The sequence below is a fragment of the Mobula birostris genome, chromosome 4 (genome assembly GCF_030028105.1).
Source record: "Mobula birostris isolate sMobBir1 chromosome 4, sMobBir1.hap1, whole genome shotgun sequence".
Taxonomy (NCBI): Eukaryota; Metazoa; Chordata; class Chondrichthyes; order Myliobatiformes; family Myliobatidae; genus Mobula; species Mobula birostris.
This window is the reverse complement of record NC_092373.1, coordinates 136220668-136241803: the sequence shown is the minus strand read 5'-3', so window position 1 is coordinate 136241803 and position 21136 is coordinate 136220668. Positions and strand designations below refer to the sequence as shown.

Below are 21136 nucleotides of genomic sequence, written 5' to 3'. Positions count from 1 at the left end.
CACTGATGATGATGGCATCCATGTATCCTTCATGCTGTGAAGGCAAGGGTGTTTATTGATATATTTTTGTTTATTTAGCAATACTTTGCAGAACAGACCCTTCCAGCCCAATGAGCTGCATGGCCCAGCCACCCACCTATTTAACACTAGCCAAATCACAGGACAATTTACACTGAACAATTAACCTACTTAGTGGTACGTCTTTGGACTGTGGGAGGAAACCGGAGCACCCAGAGGAATTCCATAAGTTTCAATGGGAGAACATAAAAGCTCTTTACAGACAGCGCTGGAATTAAACTTCAAACTCCGGAACATCCAGAGTTATAATAGTGTTGTGTTAACTGCTGTGCTACTGTGGTTGACCCTGCTGGACTGAGGGCTCTTCCTTGACAGGAATATTGTTAATTCCATCACACAACTAAATAGTCATATGCTAGCTGTAAAGCAGCTAGGTCTCAGGAGCAGACAGGATTCCTGCTAAAGATTAAAAACTTGGTGGGGAAGAACTTCAATCATGAATTCACAGCCTCGTCTCCCACATTTGGGAAGAAAAGGACATGCTAGGGTACCTCAGAGATGCCAGAAGTATGAAGATAGATACTCAAACGGAAAATCTGCAGATGCTGGAAATCAAAATAATACACACAAAATGCTGGAGGAACTCAGCAGGCCAGGCAGCTTCTATGGAAAAGAGTAAACAGTCGATGTTTTGGGCCAAGACCCTTCATCAGTCCTGGAAAAAAAAAATGAGGTCAGAGTGAGAAGGTGGGGGGAGGGGAGGAAGATGTACAATGTGGTAGGTGATAGGTGAAACTGGGAGAAGGGAAGGGGGTGATAGGGGAAAGAAATAAAGGGCGAGAGAAGGGAGAATCTGATAGGAGAGAACAGAAGGCAATGGAAGAAAGAGAAGGGGGAGGAGCACCAGAGGGAGTTGATGGGCAGATAATGAGATGTGGTGAGAGAGGGGAATGGGGAACGGTGAAGGAGAGGGGAGGGAGGCAATTACTTGAAGTTTGAGAAATCGATGTCCATGTCATCTGGTTGAAGGCTACCCAGACAGAATACAAGGTGTTACTTCTCCAACCTGAGTGTGGCCTGATCACGGCGAGAGAGAAGGCCATGAACTGACATGTCAGAATGAGAATGGGAAGTAGAATTGAAATGTGTGTCCACCGAGAGATCTGGCTTTTTGTGGCGGACAGAGCGTAGATGCTTGGCAAACTGTCTCCCAATCTACATTGTGTCTCACTGATATACTGTACAGCAGGCCACACTGGGAACACCAGGTACAGTAGATGACCCCAAAAGACTCATGGGAAGATAGATACTGTACAACTGGAATAACTATAGAAAGGTCTGTGTGCTGTTTGACACCAAGGTCCTCTTCACCTTCCTCTTCCCAGTTGCTGAGGAGCTGCTTTCTCAGCTGGTGTGGTTTCTGTCCAATTGACGTAAGTATTCACGAGGAAATCTGCAGATGCTGGAATTTCAAGCAGCACACATAAAAATTGCTGGTGAATGCAGCAGGCCAGGCAGCATCTATAGGAAGAGGTACAGTTGACATTTCGGGCTGAGACCCTTCATCAGGACTAACTGAAGAAGAGATAGTAAGAGATTTGAAAGTGGGAGGGGGAGGGGGAGATCGGAAATGATAGGAGAAGACAGGAGGGGGAGGGATGGAGCTAAGAGCTGGAAAGTTGATTAGCAAAAGGGATATAGAACATAGAATAGTACAGCACAGTACTGGCCCTTCGGCCCACAATGTTATGCCCACCCTCAAACCCTGCCCATATAAGCCCCCACCTTAAATTCCTCCATATACCTGTCTAGTAGTCTCTTAAACTTCACTAGTGTATCTGCCTCTACCACTGACTCAGGCAGTGCATTCCACGCACCAACCACTCTCTGAGTAAAAAACCTTCCTCTAATATCCCCCTTGAACTTCCCACTCCTTACCTTAAAGCCATGTCCTCTTGTATTGAGCAGTGGTGCCCTGGGGAAGAGGCACTGGCTATCCACTCTATCTATTCCTCTTATTATCTTGTACACCTCTATCATGTCTCCTCTCATCCTCCTTCTCTCCAAAGAGTAAAGCCCTAAGTCCCTTAATCTCTGATCATAATGTATACTCCTTAAACCAGGCAGCATTCCGGTAAATCACCTCTGTACTCTTTCCAGTGCTTCCACATCCTTACAATAGTGAGGCGACCAGAACTGGACACAGTACTCCAAGTGTGGCTTAACCAGAGTTTTATAGAGCTGCATCATTACATCGCGACTCTTAAACTCTATCCCTCGACTTATGAAAGCTAACACTGCATAAGCTTTCTTAACTACCCTATCCACCTGTGAGGCAACTTTCAGGGATCTGTGGACATGTACCCCCTGTGGTCATGTATGAGAGGATTATGGGACAGATGGGAGGCCTAGGGAGAAAGAAAGGGGGAGAGGTGAAGCCCAGAGGGTGGGAAGGAGTATAGTGAGAGGGACAGAGGGAGAAAAAGGAAAGAGAGAAAAAAATTAATAATAATAAAAGACAAATAAATAACGGATGGGGTACGAAGGGGAAGTGGGGCATTAACGGAAGTTAGAGAAGTCAATGTTCATGCCATCACATTGGAGGCTACCCAGACGGAACATAAGGTGTTGTTCCTCCAACCTGAGTGTCTTACTATGTCTTTTTCCAGTTAGTCCTGACGAAGGATCTCGGCCCGAAATGTCAACTGTAACTCTTCCTATAGATGCTGCCTGGCCTGCTGTGTTCACCAGCAATTTTTATGACGTAAGTATTCACTGGCTATTAATTCCAAGAGAACTGCAAGGAGCAACAGCAACCACTATACATTAGCTTTTTTTTTTTGAGCTCATCAAGTTTTTGATAGTGACATGCAATGCTTTCAAATCAGAACAAGTTCAAACCCTCCAGTGATAGCATTCAGGGCATGGGCATTGTACTAGGCAGAGTTCAACCTGATATATTGCAGGCCTTCATTTTATGTATAGCAATGTGGGTCAAGAAAGAGTTTATTGTCAACAATGGCAGACATGGGAATAAAAGACCGGTATGAACATAAACCAATGAAAGTTGAAGAGAAAGCATGGGAGAAACATCTTCTTTCACCAAGGGCAGAAGGCTTTACTTATTTGTTGGAAATCTAAGCTCAGTAATGAATCTTGAGAAAATAATGATGTTAACTGGCCTTTTCACTGAAAAGAATCTACCAATTGTTGGTATTCAGACTGGATAAATAAGAAATCCAATTTTGTCAACATTTGAAGTGGAGGGATTACCAGGAAGGGGATTCGATCTTAACAGGAGGACAATGTTGGGTCATGCAGATGAAGCAATCCCAATAACAGAATTGAGAGGCATTGTTTATTTAAAAAAAAAATTAAAATGGATTTCAAAGATGTTACTACCATCAGAATATCTGTCTCTCAAGATGAGTTGGGAAGGTGAGGCATTCAATACGTTAAGTTTATATTCAGAGAGGCTGCAGAATCAGACATAAATCAGAACTAGAGCATTGCACTTGAGAGTTGCCCCATCATTGTTGACTTCACTGACAAGGAAGATCTATTCTTGGCAAAACTACCGTACATCCAAAGCTAAACTGCTCATGCGAGTTTAATAATCTGGCAGTTTCTGTGACTGAAGTAATTTTTCAGGATACTCTTGCAAAGGCATCTGGATCAAACTATCAAGAAAGGATTGCAAATAGTAAGGATTTGCAACAGTTCATTTTCAATCTATTAAAACAAAGTCTACAGTTGCCAGAAGAACTTTGAGGGTGAATTTCCTCTTTTCAAGAATAAAGTGGTATTGTATCCAGTCAGACGGCAGCTTTTTGACTGAAACAGATGAGAGCACCACAAGTGGGCCAATTGAGCATTTTAGAAACTCACCATATGAGACATAGAGTCATAGAACACTACAGCACAGAAACAGGTCCTTCAGCCCATCTAGTCCAGGCCAAACTATTAATCTGCGTAGTCCCACCAACCTTCACCATGACCATTGCACTCCATGCCCCTCATATCCACGTACCTATACAAACTTCTTGAAATCGAACCCTCATCCACTACATCCAATGGCAGCTCGTTCCACACACCCACCCCTCTAAGGGAAGAAATTTTCCTCCCTTGTGTTCCATTTAAACATTTCATCTTTCAACCTTAGCCCATAATCTGTAGTTACAGCCTCACCCAATCTCACTGAAAAAAGCCTGCTTGTATTAGCCCTATCTCTACCCCTCATAATTCTGTATATGTTTCTAGGAGCTTGCTATTAAAGAAGTGCAATATTAGTAGAACTGTTGGTGGAAGATAGAAACATAGAAAATAGGTGAAGGATTAGGCCATTCAGCCCTTCGAGCCTGCACTGCCATTCAGTATGATCATGGCTGATCATCCAACTCAGAACCCTGTACCAGTCTTCCCCCCATACCCCCGATCCCTTTAGCCACAAGGGCCATATCTAACTCCCTCTTAAATATAGCCAATGAACTGGCCTCAACTGTTTCCTGTGGCAGAGAATTCCACAGATTCACTACTCCCTGTCTAAAGAAGTTTTTCCTAATCTTGGTCCTAAAAGGCTTCGCCTTTCTCCTCAAACTGTGACCCCTTGTTCTGGACTTCCCCAACATCGGGAACAATCTTCCTGCATCTAGCCTGTCCAATCCCTTTAGGATTTTATATGTTTCAATAAGATCCCCCCTCAATCTTCTAAATTCCAACGATAATAAGCCTAGTCGATCCAGCCTTTCATCATATGAAAGTCCTGCCATCCCAGGAATCAATCTGGTGAACACTCTTTGTACTCCCTCTATGGCAAGGATGTCTTTCCTCAGATTAGGGGACCAAAACTGCACACAATACTCCAGGTGTGGTCTCACCAAGGCCTTGTACAATTGCAGTAGTACCTCCCTGCTCCTGTAGTCGAATCCTCTCGCTATGAATGCCAGCATACCATTCGCCTTTTTCACCGCCTGCTGTACCTGCATGCCCACTTTCAATGACTGGTGTATAATGACACCCAGGTCTCGTTGCACCTCCCCTTTTCCTAATTGACCACCATTCAGATAATAATCTGTTTTCCTATTTTTGCCACCAAAGTGGATAACTTCACATTTATCCACATTAAATTGCATCTGCCATGAATTTGCCCACTCACCCAACCTATCCAAGTCACCTATCCAAGATGCAGAAACTCAACCAGGGAGCCAAACCAAGTTAAAGCCTATGCAGTAAATGGTTGGGCCTTGGAGAGTGTTGTGGACAGAGGGCGAAGAGTACAAGTATGTAGTTCATTGAAGGTTGTGTCACAGGTAGAGATGGTGGCAAAGAAGGCCGTTGGAATACTGGCCTTCATAAATCAAGACAATGAGTATAGGAGTTGAAATGTTACAAATGTACAAGACATTGGAGAGACTACACTTTGAGTATTGTCTATTGTTTCAGTCACTGTGTCATATGAAAGATATCATAAAGCTGTAAATGGTGCAGATAAGATTTCAAAAATGCTGCCTTGACTCCAGGACCTGAGTTATAGGGAGAGGTCTGGTGGACTAAGACTTTATTTCTTGGAGCACAGGGTACAGAGGTGTATAAAACCATGAGGGGTGTAGGTAGGGTGAATGCATAAATTCATTTTCCTGGGGAAGAGGGCATATGTTTGAGATGACAGGTGCAAGTTTTAAAAATGACCTAAGGGTCAACAGCTTTTTGCACAGGGTCGACAGAATGAGCTGCCAGAGAAAGCGGCTGAGGCAGGTACAATAGCAACTTACAAACACTTGAATAAGTTCAAGGATAGAATGGCTTTCAAAGGACATGGGCTAAATGTGATCAAATTAGACCAGCTTGGTGGGCACCATGGTCAACTCGAACAAGTTGGCAACGGGGCCTGTTTCCATGCTTTATGACTATGACTACAGATGCCAAGGTCAAGGATGCCACTGAGTGGCTCCAGAAAATTCTTGACAGGGAGGGCAAACACCCAGAGGTTATTGGACTCGTTCATATGATTGACCAAGGAATGATGTCTTGCAGAATGAATATAGAGAGTCAGGTAAGAAATTAAAATGTAGGACCTTAAGTGTAGTGATCTCTGAATTACTCCTTGTGCCACGTGCTGGTGAGTCCAGGATAGAAAGATGGGTTCTTCAGTGATATTAACAGTAAAAGAGTGACTAGGTCCTTTTAAAGAACATCAGGGCTGCCTATGTGTGGAACCACTGGGGATGTCTGGAGTTCTTAATGTGTACTTTTCTATGGTGTTCATGAAATGAGAATATCATGGATGCCTAAGATATGAGGATATGAAGTAAAAGTAATTATTTAGAGAGCACTTTTCGTACAGGTGACATAGTTTATGCTTTACAATGGATGAAAGTACAGACATGTAATAAAATAAAATTTAAAATATACATGAAAATAAAAGGAAAAAATATATTAGTTAAAAGCAAGGTCAAGTAAATAGGCTTTGAGGTGGCATTCAAAAGTGTTAGCTGAGTCTGCATCCCTTATGGTTTTAAGCATTGATTTCCAGTTTAGGAACTTACAGTGCTGCTAAATTCTCAATTGGATTGAGGTCTGGGCTCTGACTTGGCTACTCCAGGACATTAATTTTGTTCTTTTTAAGCCGTCCTTGTGTAGCTTTGGCTTTGTGCTTGGGGTCTTTGTCCTGCTGGAAAACAAATCTTTTCCCAAGTTGCAGTTCTCTTGCAGATCTGCATCAGATTTTCCTCCAAGATTTCCCTGTATTTTGCTGCATTTGTTTTACCCTCTACCTTCACAAACCTTCTAGGGCCTGCTGCAGTTAAGCCCTTAACTACAAGTGGAGTCATCGGGACGCCATCATGACAGCACTTTTTTTTAGCAGGCTTTATTTTACGAGGCCAATTTGCTAGCTCGACGCTCAACCCTCAACCCAGCATGGATGGAAAGCATGCAAGGGAGCCAGCTGGATTCGAATTCGGGAAGTCCGAGTCCGGCACTGATGCCACTATGCCACCAGCCGGCCATGCTTCATATTACTAGTTTGATGATGAGGTGTTTGGCTTATGCCAACTATAGGTAGAGGAACAGGTACTGTTGAAGAAGCAGGTAGGCTGCAGAAGGATTTAGACAAATTAGGAGAATGGGCAAAGAAGTAGCAGATGGAATACAGTGTTGGGAATTATATGGTCATACACTTTGACAGAAGAAATAAAAGTGTAGACTATTTTCTAAATTGTGAGAAAATCCAAGAATCTGAGGTGCAAGAGGATTTGGGAGACCTTGTGCAGAATTCCCTAAAAGATTAATTTGCAGGTTGAGTCAGTAGTGAGAAAGGCAAATGCAGTTTTGGGCCCCTGATCTAAGAAAGGATGTGCTGACTTGGAGAGGGTTCAGAGGAGGTTCATGAGAAGTCTGTGGGGTAGCTAATGTTTCCTTGTTCAAGAAGGGTAGGAAAAACAGGCCAGGGAACTAAAGACCAATGAGTCTGACTTAAGTTGTAGAGAAGTTATCGGAGGGAATTCTGAGAGACAAGATCTATAATCACTTGAAAAATCAACATCTGATCAAGTATAGTCAGCATGGTTTGTGCATGGATATTGACTATATGGACTTTATAGTATGGCCTTTGACAAGGTCCCACATGATAGTTTGATCAGCAAAGTTAGGGTGCAAGGGATTCAGGGTCCTGATGAGGCGGATTCAGAATTGGCATGATGATAGGAAGCAGAAGGTGACAGTGAAGGCCATTTCTCCAACTGGAGGCCTGTGATTAGTGGGGTACTCCAGAGGTCAGTGTTGGGGCTTCTGTTACTCATTATTTATGTAAATAATTTGGATGTGAATGGACGTGGAACAATTAGCAAGTTTGTTAATGATACTAAATTAGGGGATCCTGTTGGTAGTGAAGCTGGTTACGGTGAATTGCAAAGAGATCTTGATCATTTAGCAAGATGGGCTGAGCAATGGCAAATGGACAGTCAGACCAGGATAGGACTTTTAAAATGAATGGCAGAGCACTGACAAGTTTTATGAAACAGGAGGACCTGGGAGTACAAGTGCAAAGTTTGCTAAAAGGGGCTGCACAAGTAGACAGATTAATAAAGAAGGTGTTTAGAATTCTGGCCTTCACCAGTCAAGGCATCAAGTTTAGGAGTAGGGACATTATATTGCAGTTATATGGTGAAGCTAGCCTTGGAGTATTCAAAACCCGGACTCCAGCAACGACCATGGACACCTTCACAGCGATTGCGCAACCACCAACTGCGACTCCAGCCTTGAACTCCAGGCGGGGTCTTTATGTGCTGCTATTGTGACTCCCATCTCCCCTTCCCCCACCAATACTCTGCAATCCCGTCTCCCTCAGATCCCATTGTCAGCTCCTGGGTCTTCAGAGGCTCCATCTTCCTCTCACCCCAACCCTCCCCTCTCCACTGACACCCCCAGCCTCCCCCCTCCCCCCTCTGATCCCAGCTCTCATCCGTGCCGGGTCTTTACCATCCCCTCCGACCTTCAACTGTCGGAGGCAGAACGCTCTGTTCTCAGTAAGGGCCTCACCTTTGTTCCCCTTCGCCCACATCTCAGCGAGTTCCGTGTTCGCCATGATGCGGAACTCTTCCTCTGCCGTCTCCGTCTCCGAGCCTACTTCTTCAGCAAGGACTCTTCCACCCCCACCGATGACCCCTTCCTCCCGTATTCAACACTCCTCCTCTTCATGGACACCCTGCTCTGGTCTTCTGCCTGCTCTGGATCTCTTTATTGTTAACTGCCGACGGGACATCAACCGTTTCGACTTTACCGCATCTTATTCCCATTCCAACCTCATTCCTTCGGAACGCTCTGCTCTCCACTCCCTCCGCACTAATCCTAACCTTACTATTAAACCCGCCGATAAGTGGAGTGCTGTTGTAGTCTGGCGTACTGACCTCTACCTTGCCGAGGCACAGCGACAACTCGCGGATACCTCCTCTTATTTACCCCTCGATCGTGACCCCACTAAGGAGCACCAGGCCATTGTCTCCCACACCATCACCGACTTTATCCGCTCAGGGGATCTCCCATCCACTGCTACCAACCTTATAGTTCCCACACCTCGCACTTCCAGTTTCTACCTCCTACCCAAGATCCACAAACCTGCCTGTCCTGGCAGACCTCTTGTCTCAGCTTGCTCCTGCCCCACTGAACTCGTTTCTGCATACCTCGACACGGTTTTATCCCCCCTTGTTCAATCCCTTCCTACCTATGTTCGTGACACTTCTCACGCTCTTAAACTTTTCGATGATTTTAAGTTTTCTGGCCCCCACCGCTTTATTTTCACCATGGATGCCCAGTCCCTATATACTTCCATCCCCCATCAGGAAGGTCTCAAAGCTCTCCGCTTCAGACCTAATCAGTTCCCCTCTACCACCACTCTGCTCCGTCTAGCGGAATTAGTCCTTACTCTTAATAATTTCTCCTTTGGCTCCTCCCACTTCCTCCAAACTAAAGGTGTAGCTATGGGCACCCGTATGGGTCCTAGCTATGCCTGCCTTTTTGTTGGCTTTGTGGAACAATCTATGTTCCATATCTATTCTGGTATCCGTCCCCCACTTTTTCTTTGCTACATCGACGATTGCATTGGCGCTGCTTCCTGCACGCATGCTGAGCTCGTTGACTTTATTAACTTTGCCTCCAACTTTCACCCTGCCCTCAAGTTTACCTGGTCCATTTCCGACACCTCCCTCCCTTTTCTAGATCTTTCTGTCTCTATCTCTGGAGACAGCTTATCCACTGATGTCTACTAAAAGCCTACTGACTCTCACAGCTATCTGGACTATTCCTCTTCTCACCCTGTCTCTTGCAAAAATGCCATCCCCTTCTCGCAATTCCTCCACCTCCACTGCATCTGCTCTCAAGATGAGGCTTTTCAGTCCAGGACGAGGGAGATGTCCTCCTTTTTTAAAGAAAGGGGCTTCCCTTCCTCCACCATCAACTCTGCTCTCAAACGCATCTCCCCCATTTCACGCACATCTGCTCTCACTCCATCCTCCCACCACCCCACTAGGAATAGGGTTCCCCTGGTCCTCACCTACCACCCCACCAGCCTCCGGGTCCAACATATTATTCTCCGTAACTTCTGCCACCTCCAACGGGATCCCACCACTAAGCACATCTTTCCCTCCCCTCCCCGCTTTCTGCAGGGATCACTCCCTACACAACTGCCTTGTCCATTCGTCCCCACCGATCTCCCTCCTGGCATTTATCCTCGTAAGCGGAACAAGTGCTACACATGCCCTTACACTTCCTCCCTCACCACCATTCAGGGCCCCAGACAGTCCTTCCAGGTGAGGCGACACTTCACCTGTGAGTCGGCTGGGGTGATATACTGCGTCCGGTGCTCCCAATGTGGCCTTCTATATATTGGCGAGACCCGACGCAGACTGGGGGACCGCTTTGCTGAACACCTATGCTCTGTCCGCCAGAGAATGCAGGATCTCCCAGTGGCCACACATTTTAATTCCACATCCCATTCCCAATCTGACATGTCTATCCACGGCCTCCTCTACTGTAAAGATGAAGCCACACTCAAGTTGGAGGAACAACACCTTATATTCCGTCTGGGTAGCCTCCAACCTGATGGCATGAACATTGACTTCTCTAACTTCCGCTAATGCCTCACCTCCCCCTCGTACCCCATCTGTTATTTATTTTTATACACACATTCTTTCTCTCACTCGCCTTTTTTCTCCCTCTGTCCCTCTGACTATACCCCTTGCCTATCCTCTGGGTTCCCCCTCCCCTTGTCTTTCTCCTTGGGCCTCCTGTCCCATGATCCTCTCATATCCCCATTGCCAATCGCCTGTCCAGCTCTTGGCTCCATCCCTCCCCCTCCTGTCTTCTCCTATCATTTTGGATCTCCCCCTCCCCCTCCCACTTACAAATTGCTTACTAACTCTTCCTTCAGTTGAAGGGTCTTGGCCTGAAACGTCAACTGTACCTCTTCCCAGAGATGCTGCCTGGCCTGCTGCATTCAGCAACAACTTTGATGTGTGTTGTTTGGAGTATTGTACACAGTTTTGGTCACCCTGTTTAGGGAAAAATATGGTTAAGCTAGAGAGGGTGCAGAAGAGAGTTACGAGGATGCCACCTGGATTAGAGGTCTGGAGTTATAGGAAGAGGTTGGCCATTCTGAATCTTTATTTCCTAGAGCATAGGAGAAAGAAGGGTGACCTTGTAGACATTTATAATTATGAGAGGAATGGAAAAAGTGGTTTGTCACAGTCTTTTCCTCATGGTTGGGAAGTCAAAAACTAAGGGGAACAGATACATGATTAGAGGGGAGAAATTTAAAAGGAACCTCACAGGTAACTTCTTTACCCAAAGGGTAGTGAGTACCTGGATGAGTTGCCAGGGAAAATATTTGAGTCGAGTACAATTGGATAAGATCTTAAGACATAGGAGCAGATTCTGCCCATTGGGTCTTCTCCATGGCTGATTTATTGTCTCTCAACCCCATTCTCCTGCCTTCTTCCCATAATCTTTGACACCATTTTTAACTGGCAACCTATCAATCTCCACTTTAAATGTACCCAATGACTTGGCCTCCGCAGCCTACTGTGGCAAAGAATTCCACTGACTCACCACACTCTGCTTAAAAATATTTCTCCTCATCTCTGCTCTAAAGGGACATCCTTCTATTCTGAGACTCCACCTGCTGGTCCTAGATTCCCCCACTATAAGAACTATCCTCTCCAAGAACACTATCTAAGACTTTCAATATTCAATGGGTTTCAATGAGATCCCCCTCATTCTTCTAAACTCCATCAAGTAGAGACCTAGAATGCTCCTCATATAGTTAACCCTGTCATTTCTAGGTTAAGTCTCGAGAGCCTGCTCTGGATCCTCCCCAATGCCAGCACATCCTTTCTCAGGTAAAGGCGTACCAGTTAGGGGGTTAATTCATCATTGTAAATTGACCTGTGACTAGGTTAGGGCTAAATCACGTCGGGGGTTGCTGAGCGATTCTGCTTGAAAGGCTGGGAGAACCTATTCTGCGCTGCATCTCTAAATAAATAAGGGGCCCAAAACTGCTCACAATACTTCAAGTACTATCTGACCGATGCCTTATAAATTCTCAGCATTACATCCTTGCTTTTACATTTTAGTCCTTTCAAAATGTATTTGCCTTCCTACCACCAACTCAACCTACAGGCTAACCTTTAGGGTATCCTGCACGAGGACCTCCAAGTCCCTTTACACTTCTGATTTCTAAATTTACTCCCCATTTAGAAAATAATCAATACCTTTATTCCTTCTACCAAAGTGTACGATCATACACATCCCTCCACTGTATTCCATCTGCCACTTCTTTGCCCATTCTCATAATCTGGCCAAATCCTTCTGCAAACTCCAAACTTCCTTAACAATATCTGCCCCCTCCACCTGTCTTTGAATTCTCCACAGACTGACCACAAAGCCATCCATTTCAGCATCCAAATCATTAACATATGATGGGAAAAGAAGTGCTCCCAACACCAATGGAGGACAGAAGCTTGGAGGGTTATGGGCCAAATGCAGATAGCTGGGACTAGCATGGACTATGCTGTGGTTAGCATTGATTAGTTGGGCTAAAGGACCTATGTCAGTGGTGTATTACTCAAATGACCCATGTTCGAGAAGTAACAAATTGTTTGCAGCACCAGAGGATCCTAGGACAGAAAGACAGCGACATCAGTAAGGGCATACCTCCAGCCGCCATTTTCATCATCTTTCAAGAAACTGATTATGTCATGGATGAGATTGTTAATGATGCATCTGGTTATCTTTTGAACATTTGACACTACTTGAGAGCTTGACAACAAACCCAAAATTAATGCTAGACTTGAACAAAGTCTATCATTGCATTATAAATACAGAAAAACAGGAAAATGGAAGGACCAGCCAAGAAAAACATTGGGGAAGCGGTAACAGAGGCTCCTAGAGAAATCCTAGAGAAGCCCACGAGAACAGTAAGATGACACCCAAAAGGAATGGGAGTATTATGTCACATCACAGGTCTAAGAGCATGAATGTCTGTGATTATATAGTTTTCTTACCTTTTTTATTTGTTAAAAAGAGGGAAATGATTGTTGTTATTGTACACCTTTATCTCAGATACCTATTCTGGGCCCAGCACATTGATGCAATCATGAAGAAAGCACGCCAGTATCTATGCTTCATTAGGAATTTGAGATCTGGTAAATTTCTGCAACTGTATGGAGGAGATAATTCTGACTGTTTGCATGACTAAAAAAGGGCTGCAGCGTGTTATAGACTCAGCCAGCTCTAATCCGGGCACAACCTTTCAAACAACAATACCTCAGGAATGTAGCATCCATCATTAAGGACCCTCACATTCTAGGAATGCCCTTTTCTCATTACTACCATCGGGGGAAAAGATTCAGAATCATGAAGACCCACACACAATCACACCATCAGATTTCTGAACAGTCTTTGAACCCATAAACACTACCTCGTTATTCCTCTTCTGCGCTAGTTTTCTGAACTTTCAGTAATTTTAATGTATTGCAGTGTACTCCTGCTGCCACAAAACAAATTTCCTGACACATGTCAGTGATAATAAATCTATCTGATTCTGAAGCTGTGAAAATGTGAGTGTTGCTTTAAGGCTGCTGTCTCATTAAGTGCATATCATGTGACCAACTGCTTTCGTGGTTGTAATAATTGTCTGTCAAGATTTGCTTAACCTGGAGACCTTGGAATAAACAGTCATGCTTTGTTGAGCAACTGGTTTGTGAGTTCCTTACCCACAGATTATACAAAGAACCCAGACATCACGGACTGCCACTCAAATAGCTGTCTGAAATTCAAGATGCTAATCTATCATAGGAATATGCTAGAGAAAATAGCAACAAAAAAAATCTGGAAATTACACATTTTGCAATCACTACCATCATGATTCCAACATAGCTGGTGAGCTTCAGAGTGTTGATATTATTATAGATATATAAGAGATGAGAAACATTTAAAAGAAGTAGGATAATTGTTTTTAGCCATGGTTTAAAAATGCATGAACAAATCTTAGAATATTTTATAAAAAATTATCAAAAACACAAAACCATTTAATATTAATATTAATTTATTAATGTAATATATTTTCCATGAATTCTTATTGTTATTGCTTTGAATCTCTCAGTGAAAAGTACAAACAAGTTCACATTGAATCTCCAAATTCTGCAACCTTGTACAAATTCACAGCAGCAAGCGTTATAATGATTGTCATTTATAATTACAGCAGTTTGGATTCTGTCTGATCCCTGACAATGAACTATTTGTTGACCTGGCAGTTATTCTTGTCCATCTTGTTTATGGGACTGTGCATTCTGCTACATTGATATCCTCTATGATGAAGACACAAACACATAAAATAATGATTGCTCCCTTGATACTTAAGCAAATTTTCTGAATCTTTCTCAGCATCAACTATAGATACATTAATGTTTTATGTCTTTCCCCTTCACAATAAAGGAATGTTTGATGGTGTGTTACTGTTTATTTCAAAACATCTTCTCCATGCACTCTATCCAAGCTGATGCATCTAACTTTAATCAGCAGTTCCACTATTACAAAAATATTACACAGGTTTATCCACTCCTGGTGCACAACCAAATTTTTACATAAGAATATAAGAAATAGGAGCAGGAGTAGGCCATCTGGCCCGTCGAGCCTGCACCGCCACTCAACAGGATCGTGGCTCATCTGGCCATGGATTCATCTCCACCTACCTGCCGTTTCCCCACAACCCTCAATTCCCCTACTATGCAAAAATCTATCCAACCTTGATTAAATATATTTACTGAGGTAGCCTCCACTGCTTCATTGGGCAGAGAACTCCACAGATTCATCACCCTCTGGGAAAAGCAGTTCCTCCTCATCTCTGTCCTAAATCTACTCTCCCCGAATCTTAAGGCTATGTCCCCTTGTATAACCCTTTTTTTTATAACCAATCAGTGATTGTCCACTGGTGGCTTTGTTTGTTACTTTGTGTCCAGAATCATGAGCCTTTCCCATGAATTGAGACGTTTTTCCACATAACATATTTACTTTCATATTTCTCAGACGATTCCTTCTTTTTGCGATGATAGTTTCCACGATCCATTGTTCTAATGACAGTGATCTTGCTTCTGTGAAAAACCTGCTCAAGCCTGCTGTATTCCTGAATCACAATAATTCTCTGTTGCACTGGAGTCAGGTTTGCACAGACAGGCATCTTCTATTCTCTACCCAGCTAACAGGAGTCACCTGCCACTCACTTCCAAAGCATAATCTGCAACCTGTTTAAACCCAGCTCTCATTCACGGTCCTTGTTCACCCATTGAATCAGCCATTCTGAAGGTAGCCTTTAGTTACCTTGTTGCCTGTTGTGTTCAGTACCTGGCCTCCCTTCTTTTCTGGCCCCTTGTGGCTTATTATTTTGCAACTTATTTGTAAAGTATCATTTACTGCAAAATCCCCTCTGCTGCTCTACTTTTGGGTCAAACCTGCACTACGATTCCTGACAACCAAAGCCTGGAAAGACTTTGTGGGCATGAAATCCTGAATTTTTGACAGTGATTCTGTTAGGGCAGTTTAGGCTCAGGCATAACACTAATGCATTAAAGTATCTGAATAACTTAGCTTGACTTTAATGGAACTTAGAAAGCATCAAATTCAGTCGGCTCTTGAGCAGAGGAGGTGATGGCAGTATCGGTATTCGGTGAATCATTGCTTAACATCAAACTATGGGCTTGAACGAGCTGAGGGATGACTGCTTTTCCATGCAACAGGTAGCCAGCCCGACGGATTTGCCACAGGAGTCAACCATGGGGGCATGGTCCTCTACACCTGAATTCGGTGCCACAGGTAGTTTCATGACCTCAGCAAAGGGTGAGAATAGTGACTCATATCCTGGTTTTTTTATATTCATCCTGCTGCTCATACCTACAAGTTACAAGAAAAGGGACAGCCATGTAAAACTGAAATGCAAAGATACCTCTTCTCATAGAGTATGGTGGATCTCTGGACATTTCTTCCGCAGGGGATTGTGGAGACTGAATCACTGTTGGTATTTAAAGTGAAGATGGATTTTCTTTTAAGATTGAGGATTTGAGGGCTATGGGAAACTAGCAGATAAGAGGAGGTGAGACCTGGGTAGGTCAGCATTGAGATGACAACTCCTGCCCCTATTGCCTTATGCTCTTCTTCATTATGCTATCTATCCTCCAGCTCATCACGACTTAGTTATTTCACAGCCATCCACCTGTCCATGCACTTTCTCACATCTCCAGCTGTTCAAGCAGCACAGATGTTTAACCACATCTTTGCACAATGTTACCCCTCCTCCTCCGAGTCATAATCAACAGCTATCTTGTAAATACTGCCTCTGCTCCTACACACACTCTGTGGCCACTTTATTGGGTACAGGAGTGGAATCCTGTGTGGTCTTCTGCTGCCGTAGCCTGTCCACTTCAAGGTTTGATGTGTTGTGCATTCAGAGATGCTCCTCTACACACAACTGTTGTAAGGTGTAGTTCTTCGAGCTACTGTCACCTTGAACCAGTCTGGCCATTCTCCTCTGACCTCTCACATTAACAAGGTGTTTCTGCCCACAGAACTGCTACTCACTGGATTTTTTTTGTTTGTTTTCCATACCATTCTCTGTACATTCTAGGACTGTTGAGTATAAAAATCTCAGGAAATCAGCAGTCGGATATATTCAAACCACCTTGTCTGGCACCAACAATTATTCCACAGTCAAAGTCACCTAGATCACACTTCTTCCCCATTCCTATGTTTGGTCTGGACAACAACTGAACCTCTTGACCATGTCTGCATGCTTTTATTAATTGAGTTGCTTCCACGTGAGATATTTACATCAACAGGGTGTACAGGTGTACCTAATAAAGTAGCCCCTGAGTGTGGTACTGTATTCTTCCTGTATATCGCCAGTGCATCCTTTGAAATTAATGACTATTTCTAGGTGATGTGGAGTGCCTGGAGAACTCATGCCATGTCAGCTGGAGGTACAACCCCAGGTGATGCTTGTTTTTGACTGGCTTACCGGTGGAGCTACCCGCACTCAGAATGAAGGCACATATCGTATACCTGACTCACTTATCAGCAGCTAATTGCAGTAACGTCTCCAGTAGAGCCCTGCTGCGATCTCGGGGAGGCACTTTCACCGCCACAGCGTGTTAAGAGATCCAGCAGCGAGTAAGTCTTGTACAAGTCTGCAAAGATCTGCCACTGAATAACCCCGATATTCTGCGTTGCTTTAGGCATTAGTGAAATGCATTATCAGGAAACTAATGCTCTACTTGTAAACCCAAACAGCATTATGATCATCTGGCCTTTCTCAATACCCATCCCTTGTCCGCAGCTACAAACACGTGAGGAGCAGACCGCTGCCGTTCCTGAAACAACCAGTTTCACCCCAACCACACCAGCAGCAGCTGTGGGAGCGTTGCGAATTGATTTAAAGTGTCGGGACATTCGTCAAGTTAGCACAATAAGAAAACCCTTCTCAGTGGCACTTCAGAAAGCAGGATTGAGGCTAGGATACTGGAGACATCCCCATCTCTCTCCACTCAAGCCCTGTCCTTTCTCTGATTTCACTGGGGAGCTCGAAGAAACTTGGGAATCCTCTCTCTCCATAGAGTGCCGAAAGTTAATAATTGATTAACGTATTTGAATGAATAAGATAGACTTTTCCGAGGAAATTACCGAGCCGAGCATTCTCGTGATTGCTCAGGGGTCTGTGTTGAGATTTTAATGCGATATCGATTTTCGTGGCTTTTGACCCGCCGCTCACTTCCAGTACCAGCTGCTCAGAAGCGTTAACTTTTCATCTGAGAGGCCAGTTCGTGTATCCACTAGCTGCGTTTGCTCGACGCGATGTTAGACCGCTGACCATATGGTTCTGCGGCATCACTGTCTCTCAGGCGAAGCTCTCGGTGTCACAGGAGAGTGTGTGTGTGTGTGTGTGTGTGTGTGTGTGTGTGTGTGTGTGTGTGTGTGTGTGTGTGTGTGTGTGTGTGTGTGTGTGTTTTTGTGTCGGGTGGGGGGCGTTGATAAGAATCGTTGTAGGTTAGGCAGTGTCACTCTTCCCTGGTGAATCTGCGCCAGTGCCACCGGCAGCGCATCCAGCACCAGGAGAAATCCCACTGCAGCGGGGTGCAATGAGTTGCGGCGGCCCACAGGAACGTGATTAATTCTACTTTCTATATATACCGGCGTGAACTATTATTCCGCCTGAATGTCAGAAGAAGATAGAAGGTACCAGGTTCAGACAAGCGTGTCCTTCCATGAAGAAGAAAACAGACACGACTGGAAAGAGGAGAACGGAGATCTTAGTTCGCATCATTACAACCCAAAAACGGAGGACAAGAGTCTACATGGATATCCAAAAACCATGTAAGTACTTTTGTATTCCGTTCATTCACACACAAATCATGTTGTTTTTTTCAATGAAAATCGAATTCATCAATTCTAGTAAAGAAGTATAGGAAATATTAAGCCATTTTGAAATAATTTTCCTGCGATGGTTCCTCGTTTTAATTTAAAAAACAATACAACTTTTGCAGAATGTTGGAGATGAATAAAATGGGGAAATGTTGACAGTTAATGTGGTCTGAGTGTCCACTATAAGCTCTAATGTACAGGCTCAACTTTAACGTGATCCGGAGAAAATGACATTATAATCGTAAAATCGAACGGAACTAGACGGAAACATTTAATTTTTCTTTACTTTAACCGCTAACCCCCTCGTTGAAGCTACCTGTATAAATTAGTTATTGTGTATATTGAGGGTTTTGCTGCCGCGCGTTAAAATTCTAATCACTTAGAGTTAATAATTTTAAATAACTCGGTAACGTGTGATTATTCAATTCCTGAGTTGCTAATCTGAGTGCACCGCTCAAGATGAAGGTTATCACAACATCTCCAAAATATTCCTTCAGAAAATAGGGTTTAATGAGTTGAAATTAGGATATAGGTGTTTTACCCAACTGGAAAATTAGCGCCACCAAGCGAGCCAGTGGGTAAGCCATTGAGCTCCGACCATTATCTATCTGTTCATTTGCCTCAAAAGCATTCGCGACGCTAACAAATATAAACGCACGCACTCAGAGGGGCAATGGGAAGATTCACTATTGCTTAGTTCAAGAGCCGATCGAGATTCCTGGCACTAAGTACCGGTGCGGCGCCCAGCTATGAAATTCTGAATCCACTGAACAGGTGAGTTAGCGATGAATTGTGAAGACAGGTGAGTTAGCGATGAATTGTGAAGAGATTCCTGGCACTAAGTACCGGAGCGGCGCCCAGCTATGAAATTCTGAATCCACTGAACAGGTGAGTTAGCGATGAATTGTGAAGACAGGTGAGTTAGCGATGAATTGTGAAGAGATTCAGGGTTAACACAGGATGATTGCCCTTGACTTACATCTGCACTCGCCAATCGACTACCTGAGTTTTTCTAAAGCTTTTAACGAACTTCGTTTTTTTTTCCGGTCATCTGTCTTCTTGCTAATATGAGCTATTAAGACCAAACCACCTTCCAGCTCTTGGTCAGAAACCTTCTGAGTTACTGTACTTCAAGTAATCTTAAATGTATTAGGAATTTCTACTTCCACCACCTTTCCAGCCAGTGAATTCTAGATCCTGACCACTCTCTGGATATTGTAATAATTCTCAGATCCCCTCTACTTCATCTTTCTTTCACTTTAAGTCTATGACCCTTAGTAAATCCTTCCCATTCCTTCTCTCTTTACCCCTTACTGTTTTGTGTACATCAATTAAATCTCTTCTCAGCCTCTCTGTTTCCTCCACTGAACTTCCCCATCTTGGTAACAGCATGGCAAGTCTCCTCATTGACCCTCTTGTGTGATCATCCTTCCTGTAAAGTAGTGAGGTAGTGATGACAAATTTGCACTGTAATCTGGGTACAGTCAAAGTAGTATTTTATAGTTCTGGCATGACTGTCAGTGCCTTTATTCTGTGGCTTGACCAATAAAGGATAGCCATGCATATGTCCCCATGACCCTTTTAACTGCCCGACTATTTTCAGAGATCTGTGGATTGAAACAGCTGTCTGTCTGTGCCCCTCGACACTTATCACTATCCTACTTTTTTATAGAATGTTCCATTATTTTGTGTGTACGTCTTCAAAGACACTACTTCACATTTCTTCAGAATGAATTCCACATACTGAATCTCTGTCCCTCTGAACAGCCAATCCACAACCTCCTGAACTCTACAACCTTGTTTCATATTTTCAATATTTCGGCCAATTTTTGCCTCTTTTGTAAACTTCTTAATCGTGTTCCCTGCATTTATTTTGAAATCATTATATATATACACCTACCATGGGAGTCCTGATCAGTCAGGGGCATTTGGTTTTGGGACATCCAAACCACCGTACTCAATGACATTCCTACCTCACAACATTAAAAAAATATGCTATGACCTCTCCTTAACATGCCTAAGCTGACAGCATTTGATTATTCTGAGAATTTTCAAGCAATAGTTTATACTGTCCCTCAGAATTCTTTCCAGAATTTGGCTGAATGATCTGTGATTATTCAGTCCAACCATTTCTTTCCTATTAAACAAAAAAATCATGTCGTCTTAATTCAAGTCCTCAGGCATCTTAACCTTTCTCCCTGCCTTTTCACAGCAGCATAGGTACATGTTATCTTACTTGTTCTGTTTTTCATTTTTAAAAATACTTAACCCCTTGATGTTTAAAATGCAAATAACAGGAATTCTGCAGATGCTGGAAATTCAAGCAACACACATCAAAGTTGCTGGTGAACACAGCAGGCCTAACAAAGGGTCTCGGCCTGAAACGTCGACTGTACCTCTTCCTAGAGGTGCTGCCTGGCCTGCTGCATTCACCAGCAACTTTGATGTGTGTCCCTTGATGTTTGCTAGCTCTCTATTTATATCAGATTTATTAGTATGAATTATTCCTTTTTCACTGTAACATCTGCATGGTCTCTCTCTTCTGGGAAGACACACACACACAAAGTACTCAATTATAGCTCTCCTCATTCAAGGCACCACATTTTTGGAAGGATGTGAAGATCTTAGAGAGGACAATGAAATAATTTACAAGAACAAT

At 43.6% G+C, this 21136-nt stretch overlaps 1 protein-coding gene across 1 annotated transcript in view; it reads left to right on the top strand.

The window, feature by feature from the left end:
* The first annotated feature begins 18128 nt into the window (after window positions 1-18128).
* Window positions 18129-21136, top strand: part of LOC140196031 (short transient receptor potential channel 3-like) — a 140583-nt gene continuing 137575 nt past the window's right edge. The window contains exon 1 of the mRNA XM_072254730.1: window positions 18129-18429. Within this exon, the coding sequence (XP_072110831.1) occupies window positions 18272-18429 (158 nt within the window). The 5' untranslated portion in view covers window positions 18129-18271. The remainder of the gene's footprint in view (window positions 18430-21136) is intronic.